The sequence below is a fragment of the Sesamum indicum genome, linkage group LG7, assembly GCF_026168435.1.
Source record: "Sesamum indicum cultivar Baizhima isolate 11 linkage group LG7, ASM2616843v1, whole genome shotgun sequence".
Taxonomy (NCBI): Eukaryota; Viridiplantae; Streptophyta; class Magnoliopsida; order Lamiales; family Pedaliaceae; genus Sesamum; species Sesamum indicum.
Genome location: NC_142663.1, coordinates 9,092,142 through 9,107,447, shown reverse-complemented (window position 1 = coordinate 9,107,447; position 15,306 = coordinate 9,092,142). Strand labels below are relative to the sequence as shown.

Below are 15,306 nucleotides of genomic sequence, written 5' to 3'. Positions count from 1 at the left end.
AATTTTTCAAAAAAGTGAAGGGTGGTTTGTGTAAGTGATAATGATATTTTGGTGGGTGTATGTGATATTATCTAAAAGATAGGGATGGTTTATATAAAAAGACCATAAATTAAGGGATACAAATATAATTATTCTTATATAGAAATATTAGAAGAACGGCCTTATATACAACTTTATATATAATAACTCATTTTGAAAGGCGATTCCAAATTTTTAATATAAAAGGTATATTTTGCATAATTTTTTCCATTTTCTATCATCTTCTCCAATTCTCCCCCACCCACCCAAACGCTTCTCTCTCACCACCCATCACTCGCCGCCACCACCACCACCTGTTGCTAATTTTTATACCTAGCATTTTATTTCAATTTTCTTTAATTTAAAAATATAATTTGACTAAAAAGTATTAAGAGAATTAGAATTTACTTTTTTAAAAGTACAACAATAAAATTTTTGCCATGGACTTTTCCACATCTCACTAGTCATAAATTAAACAAATTGTGCCCCGTAAAAAGTCAACTCACTCCCGTTGCGATTGCAACTAGGGGTGGCAACGAGTCGAGCTCAAGCTCGAGCTCGACGACTATATGTTGAGCTTGAGCTCAATCTAACGAGCTCGAGCTCAAACTATTTTTTTTTAATTATTTTTGTTTTTATTATTATTATTATAAGTTATGAAAATCATTAATTTTTACATAAATTTATAAGTAATAAAATAAATTGTATAATGTATACTATATTATTGTTATTATTATTATTATTAGATTAAATAATGTGAATCACCAATTTTTTACATAAATTTATAAGTAATAAAATAGATTGTATAATGTATACTATATTATATATATACCAAAATATAGTATGAAATTCTAATTTATTGTTATAAATATAAACTACTGATTAGTTTAGTAGTAATATAATTAGTAAATTGTACAAAAAAAAAATCATTTTGAACAGTTTAAAGTTATTGGGAAAATATCAATTTTATGAAATAATGCAATTGAGATACATAAAAATATTTTATAGTTGAAATTAATATATGTTCACAATCTGTAAAATTTATATATTTATAAATGTTAGTATAACATTGATGTAACTATCATCTTACATTGTTGAACAACATGGATTAATCGGGCCATTAAATTCAGATCAGACCGTTAGATATGATAAAACTTACAGAAAAATATATTTGGTAAAATTTTAGACTTATTGGATATACGGATGTCGAGATATCATACTCGAAACATAAGAGTAATCATTTAAGACGGTGTATCGTTGAATCAGACCATGTAATTTTAAATCATACCGTCTGATATGATCTAATGGATACAGTCTTGTATATATTTAAATTTTGTTTGGATCGGGTGCCCAAATTTTAAGATATCGTAATTATTGATTAAATTTTTCAATCTCATTACATATATAATAAAGAATAATTAGAATTGTTCATCATCATCATCATCATCATCATCATCATCATCATTATTATTATTATTATTATTATTGTTATTGTTATTATTATTATTATAATTTTTAGATTAATTCATAGGAATTACTTAATTTTGACATAAGTTTATAAATAATAAAAAATTATGAGTGAATTACTTGTCAATTTAAAAAATGTATAACGTAATACAAATATATATTAAAATATAACATAAAGTTTACATATATAATATTAAATAATAATTTTAATTATATAAAAATATTATAATTTACTAAGTTGTTGACTAAATTTATTTTTGTATAAAGATTAAATATATAAATAAAAATACCATAATTTATTATCATCCAAAATAAAATATATGATATTGATTAATAATTATAATATATAGTCAATTTTGATTATAAAATTGATCAAATATTAAATATAAAATTAAATATATAAAAAAATAAAAAAATAAAAATATATATAAAAAATAAAAAAAATATATTCACCAGCTCGCGCTGGTGAATAGCCAGAATTGAGCTCGAGCTCAAAATCGAGCCGGCTCGACTCATCTGCCACCCCTATTTGCAACAGTACTGATTGTTGCAAAACCATCCTAAAATTTGTGATGTCTCCCATCACAAAAATTTGTCCCAAATGAGTCACATGGTTTATTAATAATTCTAACATACATTTATAGCAAATATTCGCCCAATCTTTGAAGGTATTGGGACTGTTATCCGTTCCAAATACATATAGTACGATATAATCCATCCAAAATAGTCGCAAAGGCCGCTGCAAACTTACTTAAAACATAATCGGTCCATTTGACACAACTTGAGACGAATATATATATATATATATTAAAACCACCCAGATCCGTTGCAATTGTTTCGACTGGATTTTTCCGTCGATAATATTTTCCGTTGCAATTGTTATTTTTTTCATAAGGGAGCAATTACTCATTTGCAATATCACTAGAGGGTTGCTTGCATTTTTTTCTAAAACTTATTATCACTAAATATATATAATTAGTGACAAAATTAAAATTGCCGCTCACTTTTTATGTCATTAAATTTCTCTTTTCTTTTTTTTGGCGATTTTTAACGAATTTAATATTTTATTCAACAAATTAATTAATTAAATTATTTACTATACGGTGAAACTATTTTTCCGACTTTACTTGACAACAAGCTATTATAAAAATAGATATACATAAAAATTTATCAAACTTAAGACTCCAACCTTACTAATCGAGCAAGCCCTTCCTGATTACTAAAACTTTTGAGCTTCTCAGCTCTCAACATTCTAAATCCTTCCCTATAAAATCATCCAAAATCTAATGGTTCAGAGCTCCTTCCTAAATAATTGGTGGTACACATCTTTTGCCTTTGCTAAAACCAACATCTCAAATCCATGCATGCATTCAGAACCAAATAATAGAGAAAAAAGCCCTCCACCACGCTGATCTTTGTCTTCCTCTCTCCCTCTCCCTCACCTGTCTCTCTCTCTCGCTCGCTCGCTCGCTCTTCTCTCAAACATGCATCACATTTACCAGGTTTTCCAGCTGATGTCGATGCGGGCAACCCCACCGCCGTCGCCCCTTTTCCTACCTCCTCTGAACGACGGAGACAACTCCCAAAATGCCAATAGTGTTCTGTATATCCAACCCACTCCAATTGGAATCGCATCCAGACAACGAAGCATGGCGAATTGGAGCACCGGACTCTTTAGATGTCATTCAGACATGAAAACTTGTACTATATATATATATATATATATATATCCCTCTCTATATATAATATATATCTCTCATTTCAGTAACTATTTTGTTCAATTTCTTTTCTCAAATGCTTTTTCTGTATATACATAGGTTGCAAAACATTGTTTTGTCCATGTATAACATCCTCGGAGATTGTCGAGATCATAACGGAGGGGAAAACATGTAAGTATCCATCTATTCTAATTAATGATATTGCAAGGAACAAAAAAAAAAAAAAAGGAGAGAGAGTACATTTGCTGGTAATTAGCCACAAATTTAGTAAACGATAAGAACTTTAAATTTTTGTGAAATTCAAAATTAACATTAGAAATGAAATATTTTCTTCAATAATTAAAAAGAAATTTTTTAATATTGCAAAACTCCGTAGCTAATCTTGGCCAAAAAAGTTGAAAGTAATTCCTCTCAAAATCTTATATATGGATAAATATTTTTGTTAGTTAGCGATTTCAGCAACAAAAAATTGAATATTAAAATCAGTTACGATCTAATTAGCAAGTAAATATTTATTTTCTTGTTAAATTCGCTACTAATATAAATTAGCAACGAATTTTATTATTTTTGCAAGGTATTTATATTTTTAATAGTGCTATTATTTCTTACAGTGATGGGGCCAACGGGCTGCCTAATGTAGAACTAAAATACATAAAAAAATCTAAGTTTCTTCAAATTAGTATATGTCATGGGAACCTTTCCTTGTACATGCAGAAAGAATTCAAGAAATAGGAATAGTTAGGAGAATTTTGTGAAGTTAATTTTTGTTTGTAATATATGGATGGTGCAGTGTCGGGAGATGCGTTGGTTATCTTGGGAGTATGTGCAGTGATATGCGGGATGTGGACGTACACTTGCCGCACGCGAACAATAATCAGAACAAAGTTCAACATTAGAGGAAGCCCTTGTAATGATTGCCTAACTCATGCATGTTGCTTGCCCTGTGCCTTATGCCAAGAGTATCGAGAGCTTGACCATCACGGCTTTGATCCTAGTCTTGGTAAACTCTTTCTCCAAATTCTATTAGTATAAATTATATGCACAACCAAAATTATATTTTTAATCCCGTATGATTGGATCAATATTTTTAGTCTTTCGCTTTACATAAATTTTTAAATAGTATTAGAATTAGGTTTTTTTTTTTTACTCATTTTATCTCACATCCCAATTTAGTTAAAAAAAAAAGACTACAAAATCACGTGGTTGTTAGTTTTCGATGAAAAGTGGCTCTTGAAACTAAACGTATAAAAAATGAATTCAATTTTGGGACTAAAAGTATAGACTTTCTTATTGTGTGAGATGAAAGATGTGATTTTGTCCCAACATTTTTCGGCCCATAGCATATAAGGTCTATGTTGGTATTAACATTTTAATTTTTTCAACATATTTAGTCTCAAGAGCTACTTTTGATCCAAAAATAATTGGGACATGCAGGATATGTGATTATGCCATCAATTTTTTTACAGAAGTTGGGTTGTGGGACTAATTGTGTAGAAAATATTCAATTTTGAGAGTATTTTTAAATTTTGATATAGCAAAGGACCAAATGTGTAGACGCCCTTATCATGTGGAACAAAAAATGCAGTTTTACCTCATATGCACATACATTCTCCATGTCCCCCCCCCCCCCACCCTCACCCCCAATATGATTATTTTTTAAAAATATTTTCTACTTAAAAAAGCATCAGATACAGTACACATGTGATATTTAAGGATAATGTGATGTTTAGATAAGATATTGTGCATTACATGCAATGTTTTTCTAACAAAAAATTTGATTGAGAAACGATCATAAATGGTAACTTATAATTTTGCAAATTTAAAATTATAAATTGACACAAAAAAATAAAGGGAAAAATGGAAGCAACCCCCTTGTGATATCGCAAATGAGCAAATTATCCCCTTGTGAAATAGCGATTTACCTCCCTATATCTTTTAAAATACAACATTTTACCCCCTATGATTTTTAAAATGAAGCAATCTACCTCCCTATATTTTTTAAAATACAACATTTTACCCCCCTATGATTTTTAAAATGAAGCAATCTACCTCCCTATATAAGGAGGTAAATTGCTTCATTTTAAAAAGTATAGGAAGGTAAATTGCTATATTTTTTTCATAGGGGGATAATGTGCTCATTTTTAATATCACAGGGGGATAAATTGCTATTCACCCAAAAAATAAATGACTAAGGGGTGACGTTTTTTTCTATTTTTTGCTCTGGAGGGGTGGGGGTGAATTGCAATTTGCTAATATGTATGATGTTGCAATATGTTGAGTTGTGTTTGTATATAGTATTAAGCACTATAAGTTGAATATGTTCTTTTGTCTTCATTGGAAATGCACAACCAAACAACCCTCAAGCTAGCTAGTTTGCTTTGGACATGGGTTGGATTTAGGAAGAGAAGACATGTATTATTTATTGATTGACAATTTGCTAATTGTTTTTGTTTTTTTCGCCATTGAGTTTAGGTGCGAGGATGTATTATTTATTGATTGACAATTTGCTAATTGTTTCTTAATGGAGGGTGGTTCGAGAATCTTGAAAGACAAAGATATGCAGTTGCCATATACACCATCACTCCACCCAAGCCTGAAAAGATGGAAAGAACATAGAAGCTTTATATAAGTTGATGTTGAAATGGTAAGTCTTTTGTTTTTTTTTGTATACATTTGTTAGTTGTAAAAGAATACATTGATGAATGTAAATCTTCCAGAGTCTTTGGGCAGGAAATGGGAGAAGTGAATACAAAGTATACGGGGAGGGCTAGTGAGAATGAAACAACACATATTTTAGCACTAAGAACAAACAAGTCTTATTAGATCCATCCATACTTCTTTTCTCAACTTTGTTTGTACCACTTTTCCATGCGTGATCTTCTTTATCTTGTTGTTGGTACAAGCAATCAAGTTCTTTTTTTTGATGCAAAATTTTTGTCTACGTGCATTAGATGGGATTTGTCCATGTACGAATTTTCGCCCATAATTTGGGCTACTATACACTTTTGGTCCTATTGGGTAGGGGAATCTCTAAAAATTGTTACATAACTTCAAAAACTTCTCGTTCAATCCTCTCGCCAACTTCTATTAGGAAATTCATTGAAAAAACATGTGAAAATTGAAAACATGGTGTACACATCATTCAGTAAATGTTCATGAGAGATAAAAATCGTTAATGGAGAATTCTATTTTCTGTTCATTGGACAGGCTTATTAATACAAAGGTGGGAGTTTACTAACTCCTATACAATAATTGTAAAGTTGCTACTTTACTAATAAGGTTGTAAAAAAAATTGCGAACTAGCTAAGGTTCAAGACTTTCTTCACTCATCTTCAAGTTGGAGTTGGGGTAGCAACACCAAGCCTAACTTGCACAGAAATGTGTGGAATCCTGGTCCAGAGAGTATCTTTGTGGACATTTCGGCAGGCAGAAGTTTGCTGGCAATGTGGTTAGGTGCAATGGAGCATTCCTTTAGCAATCATGAACAAAATTGTAGTCAATATATAGATTCTTCTATGGTTCATGGAAGAAAGGGTTAGCGTCGCACCAAATGGGAATGGTGGTGACTATAGGAATATGAAAATCACGAAGGATGTATGCAATCCGTTGAAGCTCACCGACCATGAATGATATGGAACCATATTCTACTTCAGTCGATGACTAAGAGACAGTGTTTTGTTTCATGGTTTTCTAAGAAATCAAGAAAGGACCAGAAAATACACAATAATCGTGGTAGAACGTCTATTGTCCATACAACTTGCCCAATCAGCATCAGAATATACATTAAGGTGAAGATCATAGCAGGAAGGGAAGATAAGTCCATGGACATAATGCCTTTCAAATAGCGTACAACGTGAATGGTAACAACCCAATGTTGATCCGTTGGATGTTGTAAGAATTGGCTCCGCTGTCGGACTGCAAAGCAGATATCTGGTCAAGTATAAACAAGATAGAGAAGACAACCGACCAACCTTCTATATTGATTTGGCTCATGAAGAATCCTTGTTCTGCAATACGCTTCAAACCCTAGGGAAGCGGAGTAGGACAACACTTAGCATCAATGAGGTTCAAGTCTGTGATGATGTTTAGGATATATTTTTGTTAAGAAACACTTAGGCTTTCAGTAGAACTGGCAATCTCAAGTCCCAAAAAATATTTGACACAACCAAGATCTTTAATTTTGAAAAGTTCATCCAGGTAATGTTTGATATCAGGAATCAATAACTCCGAGGTACCTTTGATGAGCACATCATTAACATAGATTAATAGGGCAAGAAAATCTCCACCTTTATTCGTAGCAAATAAACAATGATCATGAGCTGATTGTGTGAAACCATAGTCAGAGAGTTTTAAGGATAACTCAAAATTCCATTAGCGAGAATCAAGGTTAAGACCATAAAAGGATTCTTTTTTCAATTGACAAACCGTTCCAGGAGGTGCTGAGTAACCATCCGATGAGATCATATACTAAGGTCCCATGTTTGTTTTTTCCAAGCGTACCAAGCTCCATTTTCATGGCTTCTCTCTCTGTTCTGCATGCTCATGTGCTTGAAACAAAATATCATGGTTCCTGTGAGACAAAGAATTGAGCAACAAAGGATATGTGTGCATTTGTATATGTAGAAGAGTGATTGCGTATAAAATCTATCATCTAGGCGGGTTTCTAGATTATCCTGGAGCATTTCCTGAGAAATAGATGAAGATGAGAAAGGGCGAACAAGATTAAGAGATGGAGGGGAATCAATGTGCATGGAGTTTTGAGTTAAATCTAGAAGAAGAAGAGGTGTGTGATTAAGATCTAGAAAAGAAGAAGATTGGAAGGAAAAATCTCCTCATGGAATATAACATCTGTAATGATGATCGCTGAGTGTGTGGTTAAGTAATAGAATTTGTAAGCTTTTTGTCTAGCACAATAGTCAATAAGTATACATTTGCCATCGGTCTACTTTATTATTAGTTGTTGGTATATTATACATGTTTGATATTAATAATTAACGTACATTAAATTTTGATGATTAAAATTTATCATGAAATTAGAACTACTTTACTCAAAATCAAACAAAACAAAAGAAAGAAAGAAAAGGAAAAAGAAGTTGTAAATGAAAGTACTCCTTTTTCATCTTTCCGTTACTTCAATTTGTGTAGCAAAAATGATTTACTTATTTTGCACCAGCCGGGAATCGAACCCGGGTCTGTACCGTGGCAGGGTACTATTCTACCACTAGACCACTGGTGCTTTCTGTCTGGGAGATACTTGGTGTTATTAAGTTCAAACACCGCAACAATTTGATAATAATAAAATATGTTATCTAAAATTAGTATAATAAAAAATGTAGTTTTTGATCATTTTATTTTGTAAATAATTATTAATATAATCCATATAACTAATTTATTGTTATATTTTAATATCAATCTGTACATCTTGTAATTTTGTAAATTTATAAATTCAAACAATTAACTTATAATAGTTTATATTTATTTAAGGGTATATATTTGTACCAAGATACATTGTATATAATATTTCTATTTTTCTGCTTGTAGACTTATGTTCAAATTTAATGATTTTTATGAATTAATCTAATGATAATAATAGCAATGATGATTAAACAAATTTACTTATTTTTATCCGTAGTGTATTATATATATATATATATATATATATATAAATAAGATCAATCACTACTTAATTTAAACTCCATCTTTTAAAATTGAAAGATATAAAATTTAAATTTCCATCTTCATATTTTAAAAATGTATTTTCATTACCATTCACATTAATTTTACGTTTAGAGAATAGCTTATCTTTATCTATTTTATTAAAATTAATATATTATACAATTCAATTATTAAAAAAATTATTTTGAACAAATATATTTTTAAAATCGCATACTATAAGTATTACCTCCATGTGATATTGCAAATTAGAAAAGCATTTTTGAAAAATACAGTAGGGTAAATTGATGTATTTTTAAAAATATAGGGAGTTAAATTGCTAACTTATTTTAACTGATTTTATTTAATAAATGTTTCATTTAGTAAAATAACCGAGTAATGCCGTTTTGGCAAGAAAAATAGTTTCTTTTTTTTGGCCCACATATCCATTAAAACTAACGATTAGATAACGGAAAGGACCAAAAATAATGGAATCTACAAATTAACGGGGACTAAAAAGTGATGGTTACCCTTACTTTAATTTTAAGTTATAGATTATGTATCATTTATTTATTTTTATTTCTTAAATTTAAATAATTTATAAAATTATTATTTATTTTTCAAGAAATATAATTATCCCATGCCTTGGCATGAGGTACTAACTAGTTCGTTTTATAAGTTCGAATGTCTTACTTTAGGCTTTGATTTCTCATTCACCTATATTTCTCCAACCAAAGTAATTTCATGCTAAATAATGGAATTAATTTTCCAACAATTTACATACTTCAACTGGAAATTTTAACACAAATCGAGTTTAACTGAATCTGAACTAATTATATGGCAAGTTTAATGTGCAATTCATAGAAAGTGACCAATCAAATGAAAAGTATATCACATTTGTTCTATAATTTACACCTTCAGTAACAAGCCAATAACTCGAGTGATCAAAGAATAGTTTCATCCTTCAGCTAACTGTACATGGCCTAGTAGAGCAAACCTCAGTTCTGGTGATGAATTCTAGTAAATTAGGCTCGAGAAGGATGAAGTCAACATGTAGGAGATGTTAGCTAAAGGGCCCCGTTGGCATGCGAGGTCGTGAATGTCCTTCACAATGTCGAAAACTGCCTCCGGTTGTGCAAGTTTTAGTGCATTTTCCGACAATCTATTGAGTTCGTCCTTCTTTGTGCTGAACCATTCGGCCACAATTCTTGCAGTTTCGTTGGGGCTTCGGGTGAATACTCCTGCCCCATTGTCAACTACGTATGGAACATTCCCTTTCTCCTGCCAATGCCAAATAAAAGAGAAAGCAATTACAGACGGCAAAGTTTCAAGATACGGACAAACAGGCATTCTGCCTTCACATGCATGCACTTACTTGCCCGGGGATGTAATCGTTAAGTATAACTGGTAGCCCTCTTATAAATGCTTCAGCAATAGTACCAGGACCCGCCTAAAAAATTCAAAAATCCGATCAACAACTAGTCTACGACGCCAGAACATATTTATGGTAGAGGTAGAAGAGATTAAAGGAGTATAAAGGCAAACGACATACTTTTGTGATGATGCAGTCACAAGCACTCATCCATTTCTGCATTTGTTTCTCAAACCCTCTAATCTAAATGAAGGAATAATACGGCAAAAGTTTGATTAAGTTTGGTCCAAGAAGACCAAGTATACTCTCTGGCTAGTACTACATGTATAGCTTGTAACTCAAAGACAACTTGAAGAACAAATGAAGTTCACCTTAACTGGGATTTTCCACTCAAGTGATTGTAATGTGGAGAACAGAGTTTCATTACGGCCACAGATGATAATCAGTTGTCCGATTGGCTTTTCAAGTTTTGTATCGAACAGAGATTCTCCAAGAGCCCTTGCCGTTTTCTTCACGGGTCCCATGCCTTCTCCACCTCCCATTAGCAGGACGGCTGGCAGTTGTGGATCCATTTCAAGTTCTACCCTTAAATCGTCCTATGAACAAAAGCGGAAAAGTTCCACCATCTAGATCACCTCCAAATATTCAAATTTATCCAAGGATGGGGGGGAGCAGGGGCTTACAGTGAAAGAAGTAACTCAGAGAAATGGCTTTGTTTGGTTTTATTGAACGTTTTGTTTTTTATTTTTGGGAGAATAAGAGAGAAAGATAGTGACAAGTGTGTGTGTGTTATTTAGAGTCCTCAGTCTGTTTGATTTTGTATTTTGTAGTAGTTTAAGATGAATAACAATAAGTTCAAACACACTGAACTGTATGGTTTATAAAGATATAGGTAATTGTTCGTGGTGGCTTTTCCTATCTTTTGTCTAACCAAAAAACAAAAACAAACACAGCATGAGAGGAAATGGCATCCACCTTGGAGAAAACTGCTCGACAAAAAGAGGGTCGGATGGGCAAGCCAAATACACGAATTTGAGATTCTTCGAGCCCATCTAGCAAAGCCCTCTTTGCTACCTCCTCTGACGGACAATATAGTCGGTTCACCGATGGATGAAACCTTAACAAAATAATGTTCTGATGTTAGTATTGCAGCATGTGGAGTTTAATAGGGCCTGAATCAACATGAAATCAGTGTATTACCATGTACGATGGCAAGTGGTTAGGTCCGTTACGACAGTAACAAACGTCACTTTCTTTCGCAGGTTTTGCCGTTTCAGCACCCACAGTGGAATATGCTGCATTAGCGGGTGCACACTAATGATAATATCAGGCTCGTACGCCATTAGACCAGCCTCAACTTCCCTTTAAGATGAAAATTGCAGCATTATAACAGACATAAAATGGTGAAATATTTAGTAGCTCTATGAAAGCATTATTCCCTTAACTATATATATTCTACCAAGCTGTGATGCATCATTCGCAGCATAGTTAACATCCAGCTCGAGAAAAGAGAGATTAAGGGGGGTTTTCACTAGCGTCTAATTCCTTTTGAGAAAATAAGTAGTAGAGAAATTGTAAGTTTAAAGTAGTGAAAGTTAAGAATGCCTGAAAACAGAAACAAATGGTGGTGAAAAACTGAAGTTATAGTGTTTCGAGGAGAATGTTATAGGCTTATAGCTTTTGGCTTAAATGAGCTTATTTTAAGCAATTCAAAACCATAAGTTGTAAACAAAAAACACTATTTTCAATGTATTTTAATCATAGAGCTGATATGCACTTAAGCTATTGCAAAGATCAGTCAATCGAAGAACATAGATATCATGAAAACCAATAATCTACTTGTGGGTGACAGAAGTACAAATCAGATGTCTCTAATGTGATTTATCTGGATTTAGAGTGAAGGTGATAGGATAGTAGGAACAGGTATACATACTTGGCGTAAAAGGCAGCAAAGGCAGCAAGATAGACAGAGTGTATCCATCTAGGAGAGGTGCTATGAAATGCAACTTTCCAAAGCTGCACATGTTTAACCATGAACTTATACTGTCGTTCCATATCATTCAACGGCCAGCCAGTATACTCTTTCCACACATCCTTCACAAATATCTGAGGAAAAAAAAAAAGCAAAGGAAATGAGGTAGGGGAATAGCATCATGAATAAACTACTTATAATCATAGTAGCTTTTATCTTTTGGTGGATTACGGGATTTAACGTCTTCAAATCCTCAAGCACACAAGAAAGATCATTCTCGTTAATTTCTAGTATTTCTACTAAAGCTTTATTTGCATCGGCCCAATATTAACATAATCTAACCAAGAAACGATTGAAGAGATGGCAAAGAATCACTTCATAAGCAAAATTGAGTTAGTCTCTTAGACCAAAAATATCACTGCTAAAATCGGAAGCAAAGACGTAAAACAAATCGCGGTGGTGGAATTGCCAAGCAGTCAAGACAGGAACTAAGCCTCTCAAAGTTCTAGCACCTAAAGTTTAGCTAGTACAAATATTCAGGAACATGGCCTGATCAATAAACCTCAATCAAGAATTGCTCAAAGACCTCCAAAATTTGAGTTGTAACATTACTAGCAAAACTCAAAGAGCATTTATGGCTATACATGCATACATGGTAAGTAACAGAATGCAAAACAAACTAAAATTTCGATGAGCTTACTCTATACTCATCCCCGTATTCGAGCTGGAACGCATCCCTGATCGCCTCGGCAGACGCTCGGTGGCCGCCGCCCGTGTCGCTCATCAGAATCAGCACATTTTTGGTCCTCTCAGCGCCGAGCTGTTCCATCTCCATCCTCCCATCTTCTTCTTCACATTCAACGGCATATTTGCACCTTTTCTGCCTGCTCACAACCCCAAATCCATACACCCCAACTCTTTCGAACACCCTGTTTATGGATTTCCTCGGTGATGCTGCCTTCATCACCATATCTAATCTACACTCAGACAACGTTGTATGTATAAATGTAGAGCTTCTGAACATATATCAATTTCATCAAACAGTTTGAATCAAACAACTCCAAAACCCAAAAAAAGAAAATAAAAGAACCGTATGATTCTTGAATATACCGAAATGGGCTAGACAAAAATACTTCCTTTTCTCCTGGCAAGAGGGTTACATGTAAATCAGTAAATGTATAAGCTTTAAAGCAACCAAACACACAACCTTTGAGGATTTCGAAAACCCTTTTCAAGCAAACATCTTTGTCCGGCAAGAGAGCTAAGGATGGGTACAAGAAACAGAACAAAGGACAGACAATGTCCCAAAGCAAAAGGGACAACGTAAAATGTACGTACATTTGCTCACTATACCTTAACAAAACCGAAACAAAATCAAGAATGCTCAGAAAATCAGCGGACTTTGATTTCCGGCGAGAAAGAGAGATGAGAAGAGTCTTGAGTTGGCGAATGGTTGTTCTTTTGTAAGTTATGAAGGAGGGGTGCGGTTTCTGATACTCGAATTATGCCAACAAGAGAGATTTGAAGGGATTATCAGCCGTCAGATTGCCAACTTGAGGGAATCTTCGGATTTGCAGATTCGGATATTTTGGTTAGCTTAGTGCAATTTTGTGGGACTGAGAGGAAGTGAGTTGGTGATTCATCATTACATGATGAACAGTTGTTTTGACTTGTGATTGTGTATGACTGTATGTTGTCCCAGGTCGGACTCGGACTACATACTGCTTCCTGACCTTACATTGTGTGAAATGGAAATTTTATTACATAGGTGTACGCATAATCATGCAAGAATTGTGAGCTGATTACTTACCCCCCCCCCCCAACAAAAAAAAAGCCCCCACAAAAATAATATTGTAATTAAGATCGTTTTGATTGTTTGTGATAAATTATATAAAATAATATTTGACTTATTTATTATTTTATTTTCTTAGGACAAATTAGATGACATTCTCGAACGTTGGATCTAATCACACAAATACTTCAAGTTCTTTACAAAATTATAAATACATCTACAATATTATAATTACCCCAAGTTCTTTACAAAATTACAAATACGTCCTACGATATTATAGTTATAATTATAAATATATTCCCTATAAAGAGGCAAATTTTATAAATATATCGCTTGAGATAAATTATATCAACAACTTTTAGTGGTGTACTTATAATTTTATAACAAGTATAAAGTGTTTTTATAATTAGACTTAATATCAAAATATTTCAATGTAATGTACCCCCTACACTTTGTCTACATACAACTAAATATAGGATAATACTACCCTTATTTTATGTATTTGTAGTTCAAAGGATTTCTTTTTTTAACATTTTATATTTTAAATTCAATTCAACTTTTCATTAACTGGAAAAAAATGAATTACAATATAATAAAATATATTAGTGAGTTAAAATAGTTCAAATTTTATTAATTTTACAAACTCAAAGTCAAGTAATGAATGTGTATATAATAAACACACAAAAACTTTCATGTAAAAGATATTATTAATTAATAAATATTAACTATTTTAATTTTTTAGATAAAAAAAATGAGTAATTACTCTCAATTTTTTAAGTATATTTTTTTAAAAATATGACAAAATATATTTATTCATTTTTTCCCCCTAAAAGTGATTAACTTTTGGTTAAGTATTGATGATACCCCTCAAATATTTTTTCTCAAACCCAAAGCTAAGGAGTGTTATCCTGTTGGCTCATGAGTAAGGTATCAAGTCCATAGCCCATTTATTCTACAAAGTTGATAGGTTCAGAACTAAGCCCAATCCAGTAAATGACTCAACAAATTATAAAGATCACACGTCATATACATTTTTGACATCACAAGACATCATATTAAAAAATCTCCAACAAATTTTTTCAATTTTGATTGCAGCCGACTTGATAGTAGCAAGTAAAATGGAATCCGTAGAAATCAGAATGACTCACTATATTAATTTAAACAGTCATAACTTTTTCAAGATAAGTCCAAATTGCAATCCATTTTTTTATTCTCATTTAGCTAAATCATGCAACTTTCTAAAGGTATACCAAAAGCTTGCGACCACTTTCGAGATTCACTCTTCACCGATCTACAAAATAGAGGTCATTATGTA

The 15,306-nt window shown here is 32.4% G+C and overlaps 2 protein-coding genes and 1 non-coding gene across 3 annotated transcripts; 1 reads left to right on the top strand and 2 right to left on the bottom strand.

The window, feature by feature from the left end:
- The first annotated feature begins 2,879 nt into the window (after positions 1-2,879).
- On the top strand, positions 2,880-6,064 carry LOC105166433 (protein PLANT CADMIUM RESISTANCE 7). The gene is made up of 4 exons (XM_011085781.3): positions 2,880-3,186; positions 3,303-3,374; positions 3,994-4,203; positions 5,731-6,064. Exons 1-4 carry the CDS (start codon positions 2,970-2,972, stop codon positions 5,817-5,819), a joined length of 588 nt encoding a protein of 195 aa, XP_011084083.1. The 5' UTR covers positions 2,880-2,969; the 3' UTR covers positions 5,820-6,064.
- A 2,304-nt stretch (positions 6,065-8,368) lies between these two features.
- Positions 8,369-8,439, bottom strand: TRNAG-GCC (transfer RNA glycine (anticodon GCC)). The gene has a single exon. It is a non-coding gene; the product is annotated as a tRNA-Gly (tRNA).
- Positions 8,440-9,872: 1,433 nt separating this feature from the next.
- Positions 9,873-13,223, bottom strand: LOC105166432 (monogalactosyldiacylglycerol synthase 2, chloroplastic-like). Its single transcript, NM_001304402.1, has 8 exons — positions 12,900-13,223; positions 12,161-12,333; positions 11,428-11,589; positions 11,203-11,344; positions 10,599-10,823; positions 10,408-10,470; positions 10,231-10,305; positions 9,873-10,136 (listed from the first exon to the last, which is right to left on the bottom strand). The coding sequence occupies exons 1-8, from the start codon at positions 13,221-13,223 to the stop codon at positions 9,873-9,875; spliced, it is 1,428 nt and encodes a 475-aa protein (NP_001291331.1).
- Between the last annotated feature and the right edge of the window lie 2,083 nt (positions 13,224-15,306).